Raw genomic sequence first — 18,150 nt, 5'->3', positions numbered from 1 at the left:
TAATCTTACAGAAACATATGAGAACACCCCTGGGAAGGTGATTACCTCTTGGGATGGGAGTGTCAGTGCCTTCAGATGGGAGCAGAATGCTCCAGGATGGGAATAGAAACTCCCAGAACGGGAATCGGATTGGGAATTCTTGTGGACAGGTGCAATGGGGAGGGGGAGTGGGTTTGCTGTAAAGTGACATCTGGTGCCCCATTGCAGGCAGGATCCCTACAATGGCTCCCCATCCCTGTAAGCAGACCTGGCCCTAATTTAAATGAGGAGATTGGGTGAAGATGGGGAAGCTTCGTTGCACCTGGGATACTGCGAGGTGAGCGGAGGTGACACTGCACCATCCAGGGGAAACCGTTCTGTTGTCTGCTGGGCTGGTTTCATGGATCCCTGTTCCTGGAGCATTGCTGCGCGATGGCAGTGCTGGATAAGTGAATTGGCAGTTCTTTCAAACCCTGTCTCAAACCTGCACTAGCAAAACAAGCTTCTTTAAACTATACCCTTTAGAGAAGGGCGGCACGGTGGCACAGTGGTTAGCACTGCTGCCTCACAGCGCCAGAGACCCGGGTTCAATTCCCGCCTCAGGCGACTGACTGTGTGGAGTTTGCACGTTCTCCCCGTGTCTGCGTGGGTTTCCTCCGGGTGCTCCGGTTTCCTCCCACACTCCAAAGATGTGCAGGTCAGGTGAATTGGCCATGCTAAATTGCCCGTAGTGTTAGGTAAGGGGTAGATGTAGATGTAGGGGTATGGGTGGGTTACGCTTCGGCGGGGCAGTGTGGACTTGTTGGGCCGAAGGGCCTGTTTCCACACTGTAAGTAATCTAATCTAAGAAGGAAAGTCAGCATCCCTCCCTGGTTTGTGTTGCCTATGATGTCAATCCCTGTAACAAAATGGCTGACTATGAACTGCCTTTTGACATATTAAAACTGCTGCCAGAGGTTCAAGGAGGAAAGCCAATAGACAATAAATATAGCTCTGACCAGTGTGGGAAAAGTCCTGAGAGTTAAATAAATAATTGGTGGCACAGTGGCTCAGTGGTTAGCACTGCTGCCTCACAGCGCCAGGGATCTGGGTTCGATTCCAGCCTCAGGCATCTGTCTGTGTGGAGTTTGCACATTGTCCCCGTGTCTGTATGGGTTTCCTCCGAGTGCTCTGGTCTCCTCCTGCAGTCCAAAAGTTAGGTGAATTGGTCATGCTGAATTGCCCATAATGTTAGTTGCATTAGAGTCATAGAGATGTACAGCACGGAAACAGACCCTTCGGTCCAACTCCTCCATGCCAACCAGATATCCCAACCCAATCTAGTCCCACCTGCCAGCACCCGGCCCATATCCCTCCAAACCCTTCCTATTCATATTCCCATCCAACTGCCACTTAAAGGTTGCAATTGTACCAGCCTCCACCACTTCCTCTGGCAGCTCATTCCATAAATGTACCACCCTCTGCGTGAAAGATTTGCCTCTTAGGTCTCTTTTATCTCTTTCCCCTCTCACCCTAAACCTATGCCCTCTAGTTCTGGACTCCCTGACCCCAGGGAAAAGACGTCGTCTATTTACCCTATCCATGCCCCTCATAATTTTGTAAACCTCTATAAGGTCACCCCTCAGCCTCCAACGCTCCAGGGAAAACAGCCCCAGCCTGTTCAGCCTCTCCCTGTAGCTCAAATCCTCCAACTCTGGCAACATCCTTGTAAATCTTTTCTGAATCCTTTCAAGTTTCACAACATCTTTCCGATAGGAAGGAGACCAGGATTACACACGATATTCCAACAGTGGCCTGACTGACAATGTGCAAACTCCACACAGACAGTTGCCTGAGGCGGGAATCGAACCCAGGTCCCTGGCGCTGTGAGGCAGCAGTGCTAACCACTGTGCCACCAATTATTTATTTAACTCTCAGGACTTTTCCCACACTGGTCAGAGCTGTATTTATCGTCTATTGGCTTTCCTCCTTGAACCTCTGGCAGCAGTTTCAATATGTCAAAAGGCGGTTCATAGACAGCCATTTTGTTACAGGGATTGACGTCATAGGCAACAGTGTCCTGTACAGCCGCAACATGACCTCCCAACTCCTGTACTCAATACTCTGACCAATAAAGGAAAGCATATCAGACACCACCTTCAGGGTAAATATAAGGTAGGGGAATGGATCTGGGTGGGTTACTCTTCAGAAGGTCAGTGTGGACTTGTTGGGCCGAAGGGCCTGTTTCCACACAGTAGGGAATCTAATCTGAAAGCATCCCTTTCAGGCTGCTCTGTAGTGTGCACATAGCCCATGTCTGGAAACAGGGTTTGAGCTCAATCTAAAAACTGCTGATTGCAGGATATTTGACGGTGGGATGTGTTGGGATTTGTGCTGCTCCTTCGTCAGGTGAAGTGTCACTTCACTGTGCAGCGTTCCAAAAGCAACAAACCTGTTGAACCATAACCTGGTGTCCTGCAACTTCTGACTTTGTCCACCCCAATCCAGCACCAGCACCTCTTCTACCCTGAGGTCCCTCAAACTCTCCACGTTTAGAAGCTGGCAGCAGTACACTTATTTCAAAAAACTGCCTGTGGGCAATGAGACAGGGTGATTCAATGACCCGATTTATTAGCTGACCCTCTGGACAGCCCAGGTTTTACTGACCTCTGTCTAAGTCTCTCTCCCCCTCTCTGTGTGTGTTCCAGGGGCCTTTGATTGCGACAGCTTTCACAAATGGTTACCACTAAAGCAGAGGCTCGAAAATCTGAAAAAGGAAGTAAGTTATTAAATGCTGTTGCTCCGAGCAATTGCTTAGTTATCTTGTATATATGCGTTATTATCGTTCTGTAGCCATAACTCCTTATAATATCCTGAAATGTGATTGGAGGACTAGGCTTTGAACCCCAGTTTGTCCAGGGTTTGTTGGTCTTGGGGAATTGAATTGGGAACAACTCTCACCGCATCCAGGAGGTGGAAGAGAAAGACGACTTCAATCTGCGTTGTCCTCTTCTGCTCAAATTATATACTGAGAGCTAGTTCAAGTGAGATATGGATAAGTTCACCTCAATTCTTGATTCACCCATAATTATCACTGATTTCAAATATATGTCTAGACTGAGCAAATCAGATTGGAAATGTAGCTGAGAAAATTAGTTCATTAAAGTTTTTATTCATCTGTGGGATGTGGGTGTTGCTGGCTGGGCCCATCCTTACCTGTGCTCGAAGGCATAGTGATGGGCTACTTTCTTTAACCAATGCAGTTGTTAGGATGTAGGCACATCTATAAGACTTGGGAAGGAAATCCAGGATTTTGTCCCAGTGACCCTACTGCTGGTACGGTGGTACTGCAGTTGTTACAACCTGTCAATCTGACGAAGATTCCTATTCTCTGCTTCATAGAAACATAGGTGGCCATTCAGCCCCTTCGAGGCTGCTGTGCCATTCAACATGATTGTGCCTGATTATCTCACTTATTGCCCTGTTCCTCCTCTTTGCCCATGGCATTTGATCCGTTTATTCGTAAAAGCCACATCTGCAACTTCCTTGAAAGTCTTCAATGTGTTGGCTTCAACAGTTTCCTATGGCAGTGAATTCTACAGGCTCACTACGTCTGGATGAAGACATGTTTGCTAATCACTTCCTTTAGCTGAGTTAATATGTTACCCCCTCTTACCTTGTTTATGAGCCCTTTGATATGGCACCTTGTTAAATGCCTTGTAGAAATCCAGTACGCAGCAACTTACAGGTTCGCCTTTAACCACCTTTCATGGTACTTCCTCAAAGAATGCTAATAAATTTCACGAAGCCATGGTGACTCTGCCCTGATCACATTAAGATTTTCAAAGTATCCTGCTATAATGATTTTGATAATTGATTCTAGCAAATTTCCTAAGACAGATATTGACTAACTGGCTTATAGTCTCCTGCTTTTTGTTGCCCTCCTGTCTTGATTAAAGGTGTTATATATTGGCTTTTTTCTAATCGGCTGGAACCCTTTCAGAACCTAAGGATCTTCTGAAGCTTAAAACTATTTCTGCTACCACTTCTTTTAAGGCTTTGGGAAGTTTTCCAAGTCATTTAAGTAGAGAGAGATGCAAATACAGAGGAACCTCGATTATCCGAATATCAATTATCTGAATATCGGAACCTGAAGGAGATCTCAAGGTCTCGATGGAAACATTACATCAAAGATGTGTTTCCAACAGTCATCGTGTCTTTTGTTTACAGTGATTAAACAGGCACTGTCTCCAAATGACTGACTCCCCCTTCCCCACCATTTGTCTCTCCCTCTCTCTGTCTCTCTGCCCCCACACTTTCCCTGGAATTCTACACAGGGGTGAACCTTAAACCCCTGTTCTCCAGATAATCTCTCCAACATTGACCTGCACAAGGCAAAGGTGAAACCTGTCAAAAAGTTGCAGTAAAAAGGTGTGTATGTTTTTTGGAGACTAACCACCCCAAAGGCGGGGTGGGGGGTTGGGGGTGGGGGGAGCTGTGTTGGATGGGGGTGGGGGCAGGGGCTCACATGCACGTTGTGCTGCTGCCTGGTTTCCTGAACGGGGAGCACACTTAACAGAAAACTCCGAGCCCAGAGGAAAGGCATTGAATTGATTAACCAATTATCCGAATGAAATAGTTCCTGCCCATCTCGTTCGGATAATCGAGGTTCCTCTGTAAATAGCTGTTTATCTCTACCTCTTGTTATTTCCTTATTTTCCATATTCAGATATACCATTAGAGGACCAGCACTAGCTTCATTTACTCTTTCTCTATTTAAATGCCTGTAGAAACACTTCTGCTTTTATATTACAGGCTAGCTTGTTCTCTTAGGTTACTTTCTTGTAAGAATGTGTGAATTGTGATGGTGCATGTTGTACGTTATGCTGGGTTGGTGTAGCTGCCAAGTGAATGCACACTGAGATATGTGGGTGTGGGATTGGCACAGAGCCAGGTGTGAGAGGATAACATGAATATAATAATATTAGATATGAGTCCTGTTTGATAGTTGCTAGGTTCATCAGGTGAGGGTAGTGATTAAGCAGCAGTTGAAGCTAATGGTGCAGTTCAAAGGTTGTTGGAGGGTGTGTTCACAGACCTTGATAACTTGTGTGAGGTTCTGAAACTTCTTACTGTTGTCCTGTCAGCGGTCTCCCCACTTCTAACCCCTCTAGATTCCAGGTCACTCCTGCCAAAACCTCCAGTGCAGTGTTAGAAAACCAGGAAGCCATCTCTCTCTCATGGTCAGCCACCTGTTTGTTCACTGAACTACTTGGAATAATGTCAACATCTCCAGGAGCCAGAATCCACCTTCCAGTTAACTGCTGCAGGCCTGGTTTTGGCAGCAGTGGCTGGGTTTCAGAGGCACAAGTCAGCAGCAGTTTGGGGCCCTTCTGATCAAGGGTATGGTTAATGCAGATTGCAAGTAGAAATCACGCTAATGAGCTGGCTGCCAAAAGCCTGGCTCTGTATTACATCAAACAAATGAGTTCATTGTGCACCTCAATCCTAATATCTGTATTCAGGATCTTTCCAAATCAGCCCCCTGGAAGTCGGGCGCTTATGTACTCCTTATATATCCCCATATATAATCATTGCCATTGTCAAGGACAAAAGATGTGCTACAGCCTCCGTTAGCTCAAACCTGGAGTTACTATGAGCAGTTCTGGGTGTCACACCTTTGACAAAGATGTGTTGATTTTGGATGGGGGAGCATATTTTGGCACCTGGGGTCACTGGAACATGCCTAACACCCCATTCAACCTCCCGATTATGAGGTATCCTATAGCCCTGAGTCACATTGATATTCTTTTTCCTGACTCTTTACAAAATGTTTCAGAGCTCAACAATATCACTGAAAGGACCAACGCACTCTGGCTTCAGAGAGGTTAGAGTTGCCACTCGGCAACACATGAGGGTCTCTCGGACCTTGTTCATTGAAGGTGAATATATTTGCATCCCCACAGGGCAAACAGATATCAGGAAAACTGTAGTTTATTCCTCTGAAAGCAAATTGACATATTTTCTTGTGTTTGCATCAAAGTTTTAATTCCAGTAATAGCAACTGTCTTCTTCTTTTCCTCCAGGGCCCCAGCCCGTCAGCAAGAGGAGGGGGAAAACATGGGTTTTGGTGGAGCTCAGGCGACTTTTTAATAATTTTACTGCACACACTGACTTACTACCATAAACTCAACTCCGACCACCCCACCCCATCAACTGAAGAAAACATCTCACTCCTTCACTAACATTTAAAGTTTACGCTTTTGTTTTTCCTGATTTTTTTTTTTGTTTAATTTATTTTATTTTATTTTTTTTAGCTTAATGATCGACCAGTTTTAAGCAGTGTCTTTTTTTGTTGCTTATTTGAAAGTGTTTAGATGCGTTATTTTAAAATGGGAGTTCTGTGATTGTATTAGAATATTTTGCTAAGGACATTTTTCTTCATTTATTTGACCATTTTTTTTTGCCAGATATTGTTTTTAATGAGTAAGAGCTAAAGAGGATAATGTAAAACACTCCTGAAGAAAATGGAATCTTGTCTAAATACAATTTATTTTGATATTCTTTGTAAATGTCATCTATTAACACTGAATTCCAGTTATCATGGAACAAAAAAAACAACATCTGCAGGACAAAAATGTATATTTTGGTAAAAAAAACACTATGAATCATAAAAGTATTTTTTTCTGAAATTGGATAAAACGTTTCTGTAAAATATGTAAATAGAACAAGCTGGATTTGTATTTGCCTTCTGCACAAAAGGTTCTTTTTTGAGTACGGTAGTATTTTTTGAGAAAAGGTGAGGCCTAAGGCCACTACACAGCCTGAGACTTAGCAATACTGTAGATGACCTTTGACTTCCCAGGAGATTCTGTAGTTGACTTCGTAAGGGGTTTAATTTACTGTAGAATTGTTTTTTTTCTTTGACTTCTCATTTAAATGAAGGACATTGGTAGGAAATGAATGGTACCTCAAGAGGTCATAAAGCTGCTAAACAAAACAAAAAGTAATAAAATCCACACACTACATATCGATAAAGGTTGTGTAGGCCAGGTCAGGTCTCCATTTTTGACCCTAGTTTGAGATAAGAATGGTTGTTGCTCTAGCTACCACTGTTTTACCTCAGCTGGTCACTTCACAAAGCTGTCAACTCTCCCAGTTTTTATCTGTAGTACTTGTATGTGCTTAGTCTGTTTTTGTTTTTGTTTTTGTTCATTTTAAACTCTTGTAAAACAGCCTGTACTTCCATTTAGTAGCAACAGGCTAAGTAAGTCACCGTGCGTAACGTAATGTGGGAAACGATGCCTTCTCAGCTGTAGATACGAGAAGAAGGGAGTTTCCTGAGCAAGGGCAGTAGAGCCAAATCAAGTCATACCACTGTTTACTGTGAAGGGCAAACTTGCACGTTGGGGTTGTTGGGAGGGGAAGTGGTGGTAGGACCTTTGGTTATTCCTTTTTTGGTGGGGGGGGGGGGCGGCGCTTTACACTACATTTTAAGTTTTCTATTAATCTCCCAGTTCCTCCACCCATGTCCCCAGCCTCCTTCACGTAGTTGTTTCTGCTGGTGTGTCAGTGTGTGAGGGGGGTTCAGGAGCAGAGGAGGCCAATGCTGGTTCCCAAGCACTTCCTGGTGGTCAGCATTAAATAACTTCAGCAGAAGTTTGCAAGGAACCCCTCGCTGTCCATTCATTGAATGGAACACAGCCCTTCAGAACCTGCTGGAGAAGGAGCCCCCCAGAAGCAGGAGTAAGTAAAGAACATGTACATGAACATCAGAACCTTTTGTTTTGAAAGATGAGGAATCAAGTTGACCTGAGGAGGCTTCTCATTGCCTCCCCATGGGTTTAACGACACGTTTAATATATGACATAATCACAGGCAGAAAGAGTCGCATTGAATTATTGTAAAATACTTTTTTAATTAATGTGTTTTAGAGGGAGGAAGAAAAGAAAAATCAGGAATTGATTTTTTTTTAAAAGAAGATTAAGGCCAGTTTAGCGCTTACAGTGAAAAGAAAATAGCAAAACAGAAAACTGTTTAAAATGATAAGATTTTTAGGGCATTAAATGCTGCGATTCTCTGTCAGTTTATTCCAGGGGCATTTACTTGTCCTATGTCAGTGGTTAGACTGACAGTTCTGTGGAGAGTTGCTAGCTTTGCTCTTAATTTTTAAAAAAAAACTACTGGAATTACAAACAAACACTTGTTTGTGAAAGCAATAAACGCTATTTTGTAAAAATGCATCTTGGGGAGCAATTTTTTTTTTGTTTGTCATTTTGTTGTTTTTTTGTTCTGTCAGCCGGGCCTCAGTTGGCAGCACTCTCACCTCATGGGTCTCAAGGTTCTGGGTTCAGGTTCCGCTCTAGGGCTTGAACTCTCAACTCAAGGCTGACACCCCAGTGCAGTACCGAGGGAGTGCTGTTCTGTCAGAGGGTGCCGTCTTTCGGATGAGACGTTAAAGCAAGGCCCCGTCCACCCCCTCGGGCGGATGTGTACGATCCATGGCACTATTTGCAGAAGAGCCGCGGGGGGAGTGGGGGGGGCGGGGTTATCCCAGGTGCCCTGGCCAATGTTTATCCCTCAATCAACATCACACACAAAAAAAACAGATTATCTGGCATTAACCCATTGTTGTTAGTGGGAACTTACTGTGCACAAATTGACTGCCACAGTTTGTACATGACAACAGTGACCATACTCCCATTAAAAGTACTTCATTGGCTGTGAAGCACTTTGAGATGTCCGGTGGATATTAAAAGCGCTATGCGAGCGCAAGTCTTTCTTTTTAAATGAAATGATGTTTGGTGAATAATGTCTTGCTCCCCCAGTGCATTGTACTGCCAGGCAGAGGTTTTTGCTTTTTAATCCTTTTTACATTTCTGTCTATTTTTTTTGCCAGTAAGTTATTGCAATCTGAGAAATGTCATCTCTGGCTCTGTAACCCTTTTTCAGATTTCATTTAAAATTCCTAATAAATTATTTGAAACTTTCCATGTGTGCCTTGTTTTATTTGATCTCTGATCTCCCTTTCCTTAGGATGAACCACATCAAATAGGGAGAGGTTGAATAGGCTGCTGCTGTTTTCCCTGGAGCATCAGAGGCTGAGGGGTGACTTTATAGAGGTTTATAAAATCATGAGGGGCATGGATAGGGTAAATAGACAAGGTCTTTTCCCTGGGGTGGGGGAGTCCAGAACTAGAGGGCATAGGGTTAGAGTGAGAGGGGAACGATATAAAAGAGGCCTAAGGGGCAACTTTTACACGCAGAGGGTGGTACGTGTATGGAATGAGCTGCCAGAAGAAGTGGTGGAGGCTGGTACAATTACAGCATTTAAAAGGCAACATTTAAAAGACATTTGGATGGGTATATGAATAGGAAGGGTTTGGAGGGATATTGGCAGGTGCTTGCAGGTGGGACTAGATTGGGTTGGGATATCTGGTCGGCATGGATAGGTTGGACTGAAGGGTCTGTTTCCATGCTGTACAACTCTGACTCTAAATACCAAAAGTGATATTTACTGGAAATTATCCATCCATCACACTGTTGCCTTCCCCAGACCTGCTTTTGTTCTCTTGTTTCCATTCCCACGGGTTTTAAATCCATGACAAGGAAACAATCCTGGTAAGGTTTGTAGCTCAGGTTGAGGTTTAGGGTGTAGGTTTGCTCGCTGAGCTGTAGGTTTGATATCCAGACGTTTCATTACCTGGCTAGGTAACATCATCAGTGGCGACCTCCAAGTGAAGCGAAGCTGTTGTCTCCTGCTTTCTATTTATATCTTTCTCCTGGATGGGGTTCCTGGGGTTTGTGGTGATGTCATTTCCTGTTCATTTTCTGAGGGGTTGATAGATGGTATCTAGATCTATGTGTTTGTTTATGGCGTTGTGGTTGGAGTGCCAGGCCTCTAGGAATTCTCTGGCATGTCTTTGCTTAGCCTGTCCCAGGATACATGTGTTGTCCCAGTCGAAATGGTGGGTTTTTTTCATCCATGTGTAGGGCTACGAGGGAGAGAGGGTTATGTCTTTTTGTGGCTAGCTGGTGTTCGTGTATCCTGGTGGCTAACTTTCTTCCTGTTTGTCCTACGTAGTGTTTGTGGCAGTCCTTGCATGGAATTTTGTAGATGACGTTGGTTTTGTCCATGGGTTGTACTGGGTCTTTTAAGTTTGTTAGTTTTTGTTTGAGAGTGTTGGTGGGTTTGTGTGCTATTAGGATTCCGAGCGGTCTTAGTGGTCTGGCTGTCATTTCTGAAACCTCTTTGATGTATGGTAAGGTGGTTAGGGTTTCTGGCTGGGTTTGGTCTGCTTGTCGTGGTTTGTTCCTGAGGAATCTGCGGAATGTATTTTTTGAGTATCCGTTCTTCTTGAATATGTTGTACAGGTGGTTGGACAGGTGGTTCTCCTCTCTTTTCCGAAGTTTGTCTGTGCTGCAGTGTGGTGACTCATTGGAATAGTGTTCTGATACAGCTTCGTTTGTATGTGTTGGGATGGTTGCTGGTGTAGTTAAGTATTTGGTCAGTGTTTGTCGGTTTTCTGTATACACAGGTTTGTAGTTCTCCGTTGTCCTTTCTTTCAACTGTGACGTCCAGAAATGTGAGTTTGGTGTCGGTTTCTTCCTCCTTGGTGAACTTTATGCCTGTGAGGGTGTTGTTGATGATGTTAAATGTCTCTTCTATCTTGTTTCGTTTTGTGACGACAAAGGTGTCATCTACGTAGCGGACCCAGATTTTTGGTTTGATGGTTGGTAGGGCTGTTTGTTCCAGTCTTTGCATTACCGCTTCTGCTATGAATCCCGAGAGCGGAGATCCCATGGGTGTGCCGTTGGTTTGTTTGTAGACTATGTTGTTGAAGGTGAAGTGGGTGGTGAGGCACAGGTCCACTAGCTTCATGATGTTTTCGTTGGTAATGTGATTGATGGTGGTTGGGGTGTGTGTGTGTGATGGTCTGTTCTAAAAGTGTGGTAAGTGTTTCCTTTGCCAGGTCGATGTTGATGGAGGTGAACAGTGCTGTTCCGTCGAATGAGATCATTGCTTCATCTTCCTCTATTTTGGTGTTTTGATGATTTTTAGGAATTCCTGGGTGGAGTGGATGGAGTGCTGTGAGTCGTCTTCTAGGTATTTCAGTCTTGGGTGTAGTTCTTTGGCCAGTCTAAGTTGGTGTTCTGGGTAGTGAGACTATGGGTCTGAGGGGGGGCTCCTGGTTTATGGATTTTTGGTAATTGAAAGAAAGGACAACGGAGGACTACAAACCTGCGTATACAGAAAACCAACAAACGCTGACCAAATACTTAACTATACCAGCAACTATCCCAACACACAAATAAAGCTGTATCAGAACACTATTCCAACGAGCCACCTCCCACTGCAGCACAGACGAACTTTGGAAAACTGAGGAGAACCACCTGTACAACGTATTCAAGAAGAACGGATGCTCAAAAAATACGTTCCGCAGATTCCTCAGGAATAAACCATGACAAGCAGACCAAACACAGCCAGAAACCCTAACCACCTTACCATACAATAAAAGAAGTTTCAGAAATGACAGCCAGACTACTAAGACCCCTCGGAATCCGAGTAACACACAAACCCACCAACACTCTCAAACAAAAACTAACAAACTTAAAAGACATCCCATGGACAAAACCAACGTCATCTACAAAATTCCATGCAAGGACTGCCACAAACACTACGTAGGACAAACAGGAAGAAAGTTAGCCACCAGGATACACGAACACCAGCTAGCCACAAAAGACACTACCCTCTCTCTCTCGTAGCCCTACACACGGATGAAAAAAACCCACCATTTTACTGGGACAACACATCTATCCTGGGACAGGCTAAGCTAAGACATGCCAGAGAATTCCTAGAGGCCTGGCACTCCAACCACAACGCCATAAACAAACACATAGATCTAGATGCCATCTATCAACCCCTCAGAAAATGAACAGGAAATGACATCACCACAAACCCCAGGAACCCCATCCAGGAGAAAGATAGAAATAGAAAGCAGGAGACAATAGCTTCACTTCACTTGGAGGTCACCACTGATGATGCTACCTAGCCAGGTAATGAAACGTCTGGATATCAAACCTACACCCTAAACAATCCTGGCTGCATGCACGTACCCACAGTTTTCCTTCATCACCCCTGGTCATTATTCACCTTTGAAGGTGATGGCTGAGGCTTTCATTGTTTCTATGTAAATATTCATTATCCTGTCTCACTCTTCACTTTGCTCTCCCAGCTAGGGAGTGAGAGGGCAGCGTTTGAGATCGGGCAGGAAGGTGAGTTGTGGCTAGTGGGCTTTCAAACTGAGGAACTCCATCCCACAGCACTTGGTGCTGTTAGAACACGCAGCCACCCATAAGGAGATTCTTGATAAAGGGCTTTTACCCAAACGTTGATTTTCCTGTTCCTTAGATGCTGCCTGACCTGTGCTTTTCTAGTACTACTCTAATCTTACTCTAATCTCCAGCGTCTGCAGTACCCACTTTTACCCATAAGGAGGGCAGAGGCCACCTTTCTCCCAGTGCAGGGTGGTGTTCAATAATTGCCAGTGTCTGGGCTCCCCTGAATTTTCAATTTTGAAACTGGAGAGCCTGAATAATTGGCTGAATTTCTAAAGTTGCTGCAGCCTGCTTTATGGTCAATTACCTTAGCACCCGCCAAGTTTGGGATCTTCCTTATTGCATACAAGTCTCCCTGATCGAGTGCAGTAACACCACCGTGATGATATCATGGGGACTTGGTCAGAGACTAAAAGAGGAGCTTGTAGGAGACAGACCTTTGGCTAGAGTTGTAGTGATGTTGATTGCATTCATGTTCTCTGTAAATAGTTGCAGCAATGTGATATACTTCTTGTTTGCTCAACAAGCCTCTTCTACTTAAACTAGATAGGTGGACATCGTAATTCACACGCGACGACTTCGAGCTTCAAGAAATCCATACACGCCTAGATGGCAACAGTGGGTAACTACAGGATTGGGAGTTTAACAGCTGGTCTTATTGTTCATCTAGTGGTAAATGAAGCACCAACAGACTTGAAGGGGTTTTGGAAGCCTTTAACAAATATTTCAACCTTCGATTTAATACCATTCTTGAAAGATCAAGGTGCAAGAAATGAGTGCAGCTTTCATGAGAGTCCCTGGATGTTTTCATTAATGATCTCTACATGAAAGTGGAGATATTTATTACACTCCATGAAAGACCTGACTCTCGAGGAAGCTGTTAACATGTTTAGTGAAGCTGAGGTCTGGAACCAAAAACTCCTCAATCCTAAGAGGACAAAATAAAACTTGGTCCAGGCTATCTACAGAATTAATTAATTTCTTAAGGTGCCAAATGATACATCAGTAAACCAATGCAGCAGGTAAGACAGGTACGAGCATCTTTGTCAATGCTGAGAAGCAAATAAATCAGCAATGCTGAGAAGCATGAGAGTGAACAGTACCCAGCTAAACCGAATGTGAAAAATTATTCATAACATTCTACTTTCTTCATATTTAAAAAAAAATCATTCCAGCCTAATGTGTTAATGATCCAGTTCTTTAAAGAATGAAAAGCCTAACATATGAGGAACGTTGAGGACTCTGGGTCTATACTCGATGAAGTTTAGAAGGATGAAGGGGGGGGGATCTAATTGAAACTTACAGAATATGGAATGGCCTGTACGAAATCGATGTAGGAGAGACTGGGCCTGAGGAATGGCCTTAGAATACAGGGAAGACCTTTTAGAATGGAGTTAAGGAGAAACTTCTTCATCCAGAGAGTGGGGAATCTATGGAATTCACTGCCACAGAAGGCTGTGGAGGCCTGGTCATTGAGTATATTTAAGACTGAGTTAGATGGGATCTTGATTATCAAAGCAATCAAGGGTTACTGGGAGATAGGGGTTGAGAAACTTATCAGCCATGATTGAATGGTGGAGCAGACTCGATGGGCTGAATAGCCAAATTTCTGCACTTACATCTTATGACTCAATAGCAGAAGCTGTGAACATTCAAAACCTGTATCTTGTGTAAATGATGTGATTATTTGTTTTGCTTTAAAGTCATGGGAAATTTGTAGGCAGAAGTAATTGAAGTTCTGGACTTCAACCACCCAGTTGGCTATTGCTGGGATTACAGAGATAGGGTAGGTGGGTGGGTCAGGGGGGGATGCTTGTCGGAGGGTCGGTGTGGACTCAATGGATCAACTGGCCTGCTTCCACACCATAGTGATTCTACGATTACTGCATTCCAGTTCAGCTGCTGTCTTCATATTGAACATGTAAGCTCATGGCAACATCTATTGGTCCTATAACTCACAGTCATTTACCATTCCTGCTCTTAATACTTCATGTACATAGGCTGTTATTTGTACAGGTGCCAACAATTGATGTTATCATTTTAGAAGGTATTTTCTATGATTTTTGCTCAATATTGGAAACTTGCCTGATTGAGGAGGGAGAATGGCATGAGAAGTTTTCTCATGCAGTGAGTGGAATGCATTATCTGAGATTCAATCAAGGCTTTCAAGAGAGATTTGGATTGTTGGGTTAAATACTCATTCAGACTCATTACAGACTTGACGGGCTGAATGGCCACCACTGGTTCTGTAACTATTCTAAGAAGAAGAAGAAGAGCTTCCTGCTCTGTCCAAACAGGTCGATGATGCCTTGTTGAATATCGTGCAAAAGATGGCGTCTCCAAAATGCAGCACCCCCTCAGTGTTGGCCTCTGTTTTACACTGAAACTTTGGACTGGACTCGAACCTAGAACCTTGTGATTCACACTTCACATGAAAGCAGAGCCACCTTACGAAACAAGTGCTCACTTAGTTTTTATTGACCCATTTGCTGTACTTATTTCATGGATTTTAAGGCATCTGATTACAAGCTAACAGACAATAAAGGAAGGGGTGTAGGGAGGGTAATCGTTGGGCTGCTGGTAGAGTACACAGGATGAACAGTGGGAAGGGCAGTTAGGGCGGGCTGGAGATAGAATACTCACCTCCCAGAGGATTGGAAAGGAAGCCAGAGAGCAGTGTGACAATGTAAACTTCACAACTTTAATAACTGTTTGTGAACTGAAAGAATCAGCAATACTTCTGGAATAAACTGTTTCTCAAGATGAAAGAGACAAGGATACACTGTTATAGAGAAATAATTCAAAACAAGATGTGAATTAGCCATCCCTGGAAAGGGATTGAAGCAACAGAAGCAATCTGTTTCCTGGAAGCAAAGAGATAGCAACAGCCTCGACACCTGTTTGATCAACTGGATGTTTTATTGCCGGAGAGGTTTTGGACAACTGATTGCCCTGCAGAAAAATTGAAAAGGTAATTGCAGGAAAAGCTGTATTTTAAACAGACAGTTAACCCCAAATGTAATAAGGAACAGAGGAGCTACTTCTGATAAGAAGGCATGAAGTCTCCAAAAGGATAATCAATGTTGGGTATGAGAGAATCTGTTGAATCGTCAGTAATATCACACTACAAATGCGAAAGACAGAAAATTGTATAAGAATCCAACACCAGAACAAATCAGTAGCAGAATATTGGGCCGAAGGGCCTGTTTCCACACTGTAAGTAATCTAATGTAAAAAAAACTACACTGTAGAAGGATTGAATCCAAGACATTTTCAGAGACACATATTGTTATTAATCGGGTAAAAGCCAAGTTGGGTTGCTTTCTTGAGGGGTCTTATATCACATGCAATAAAGTTTAAATCATTATTTCAGTTCTTGGTTGTGAGATTTCTTAAGAAGCTGAACTAAAGGTAACTTGTGATGATTTACCCACAACAGGAGGGTGGGGCTGCAAGGAAGCAGTGGCCTGGTTTGGTGCCCCTTCCCAGCAGGTCAAGTGAAGCACAGAAGAACACTGCAAAGTTTATCCAGGAGGAAGTTAAGCCTGGAATGGTAGAAGAGAACCAGGAGGTCAAGGCAGACTGAACAGGTCGGCTCTTCATTTGGGAAAGCAGAGTACATGATGCAGCTGAAATCAAAAGTGGTTGTAACAGCAAGTCAAAAGGTGTGGTGCTGGAAAAGCACAGCTGGTCAGGCAGCATCCGAGGAGCAGGAGAGTCGACGTTTCAAGCATAAGCTCTTCATCGGGAATGTCATTCCCGATGAAGAGCTTATGCTTGAAACGTCGACTCTCCTGCTCCTCGGATGCTGCCTGACCAGCTGTGCTTTTCCAGCACCAAACCTTTTTACTCTGATCTCCCACATCTGCAGTCCTCACTTTCTTGGAACAGCAAGAGAAAGGGGAGCAGCCTGAGAAATAGAAGAGAGAAGTCACCAATAGACCTGGAACTGTGGTCTTTAAACCTTTTCAAGCACAAGATCCCTTTTGAATTTTAGTGCATTGTAGGTTAGAGGGATGCAGTTAAATTCAAACTACCTATCTCAAACAAAATGAAGAATAAATGATTTATTTTTAGTGCTCTATAAATCTAAAACTTGTCAATTTGTCTACTCACAAGTCTTGGTATGACACTTGTGACTGCATGTTATTTACCAGTGTTTTGAAGTCTGGATTGTAGTTTGAGAATGCTAGTTATATAATGTGCATCAAATGAGTATCTGAAATGTTGGTGTGATACTTGGGTTTGATTATCTTCATCTGGGGGAACAGCTCCACTTAATTCTGTGAAACAGCAATGTCAGCTTTCCTTTTTAAAAGCAAAGGATGGAAATAGACGTTTTTCTGAGTCCCCAAAAATCTCATCCCTTGATCTGACTTCTGATTCACGATCATTTTGTATTGTAATTATCTTTGTTGCTTTGTCAATCAAATACCTTATGGGATTGGGAGTCTAATCTCTCCTTGATGTAATGGACTTGAGACCAACGTGAAATATGTTCCATCAGATTCAAATCCAGAAATCACCAGTTTTGAGGTCCTCAGCTAACTTCCTTAGTGTGCTTAGATTTTTTCTGGGTATTTTCTCCAGACTCGGAAAGTGTTGCAACATTTTATTTTTAAATTGAATGGACCACAGATAAAATTTCAATTTAAATGCACTATGTTCTAATATGTTCTAAATATCTGTCCTTTCAATGCAGTTTGCAGTTCAACTCGTTCTGTGTGTAAATAACTTGAAGTCAAGCAGCCAGACACTATCTTAACAGCTCACTGCAAGCTTCACTCCTTGATTTAAGAAAAGTGATGATTTCAGGCATCAGATCTAAAAATATTTGCCGGACCTTCCCTCCATTTAACTACATATACTTACTTCAGCATAAAGTTAAAAATCACACAACACCAAGTTATAGTCCAACAGGTTTAATTGGAAGCACACTAGCTTTCGGAGCGACGCTCCTTCATCAGGTGATTGTGGAGGGCTCGATCGTAACACAGAATTTATAGCAAAAATTTACAGTGTGATGTAACTGAAATTATACATTGAAAAATTGATTGTCTGTTAAGCCTTTCATCTGTTAGAATACAGTGAAAGTTTCACTTCTTTCATGTGTAAATCACAAAACCATTTTCTTAAAGTTGCATTCTCGGGTTAGCTGTTAACAATGGTGATAGCTAGACAATATGTTGAAGGTGTTAGCCCCCTGTGTTCTCTGTCTATGACCTGATGTTTAGATTGATTCTAATCTAAAAAGTGAGATAACAGAGTTTTACATAAATTCATGCAGTTTTTGAGCTCAGAGTTCTACATGAATGCATGCAGTTTTTGAGCAAAGTGCAATGTAACTCTGCAAGTACAAATTCACCCCACAAAATATATGTGTGCATGTGGGTCTTTGTCTGTCTGAGTGTGTCTGTCTGGGTGGGGGTTGTGAGTGTGAGAAAGTGTGTGTGTGTGTGTGTAGTGAGTGCAGAGTGTCTTAAGTCTGTGAGGGGGTGCATGTGTGAGAGTGTGTGTCTATAAGGGTGTGTGTGGGTGTCTGTGTGTACCTGTGTCCGTGTGTATGTGAGAATGTGTGTGTGTAGGAATATCTGTGTGTGTGTGTGTGTGTGTGTGTGTGTGTGTGTGTGTGTGTGTGTGTGTAGTGCAATGGTGATCACCTGTAATGTGACATGAACCCAAGGTCCCGGTTGAGGCCCTCCCTAAGGGTACCGAACTTAGCTATCAGCCTCTGCTCGGCCACTTTCCTCTGCTGCCTGTCCCGAAGTCCATCTTGGAGGATGGTCACCCGAAGGTCCGAGTCTGAATATCCTGGACCACTGAAGTGTTCCCCAACTGGGAGGGAACCCTCCT

The 18,150-nt window shown here is 43.4% G+C and overlaps 1 protein-coding gene across 2 annotated transcripts in view; it reads left to right on the top strand.

Annotated features, from left to right (window-relative positions):
- LOC140487866 (RNA-binding protein Musashi homolog 1-like) overlaps positions 1-8,949 on the top strand; it is a 142,581-nt gene extending 133,632 nt beyond the window's left edge. For both annotated transcript variants that reach the window (XM_072587230.1, XM_072587229.1), the window contains 2 exons: positions 2,667-2,737; positions 6,045-8,949. In XM_072587230.1, the coding sequence (XP_072443331.1) occupies positions 2,667-2,708 (42 nt within the window). In that variant the 3' untranslated portion in view covers positions 2,709-2,737; positions 6,045-8,949. The remainder of the gene's footprint in view (positions 1-2,666; positions 2,738-6,044) is intronic.
- Positions 8,950-18,150: the final 9,201 nt, after the last annotated feature.

The sequence above is a fragment of the Chiloscyllium punctatum genome, chromosome 17 (genome assembly GCF_047496795.1).
Source record: "Chiloscyllium punctatum isolate Juve2018m chromosome 17, sChiPun1.3, whole genome shotgun sequence".
NCBI lineage: Eukaryota > Metazoa > Chordata > Chondrichthyes > Orectolobiformes > Hemiscylliidae > Chiloscyllium > Chiloscyllium punctatum.
This window is presented reverse-complemented; position numbering and strand designations above follow the sequence as displayed.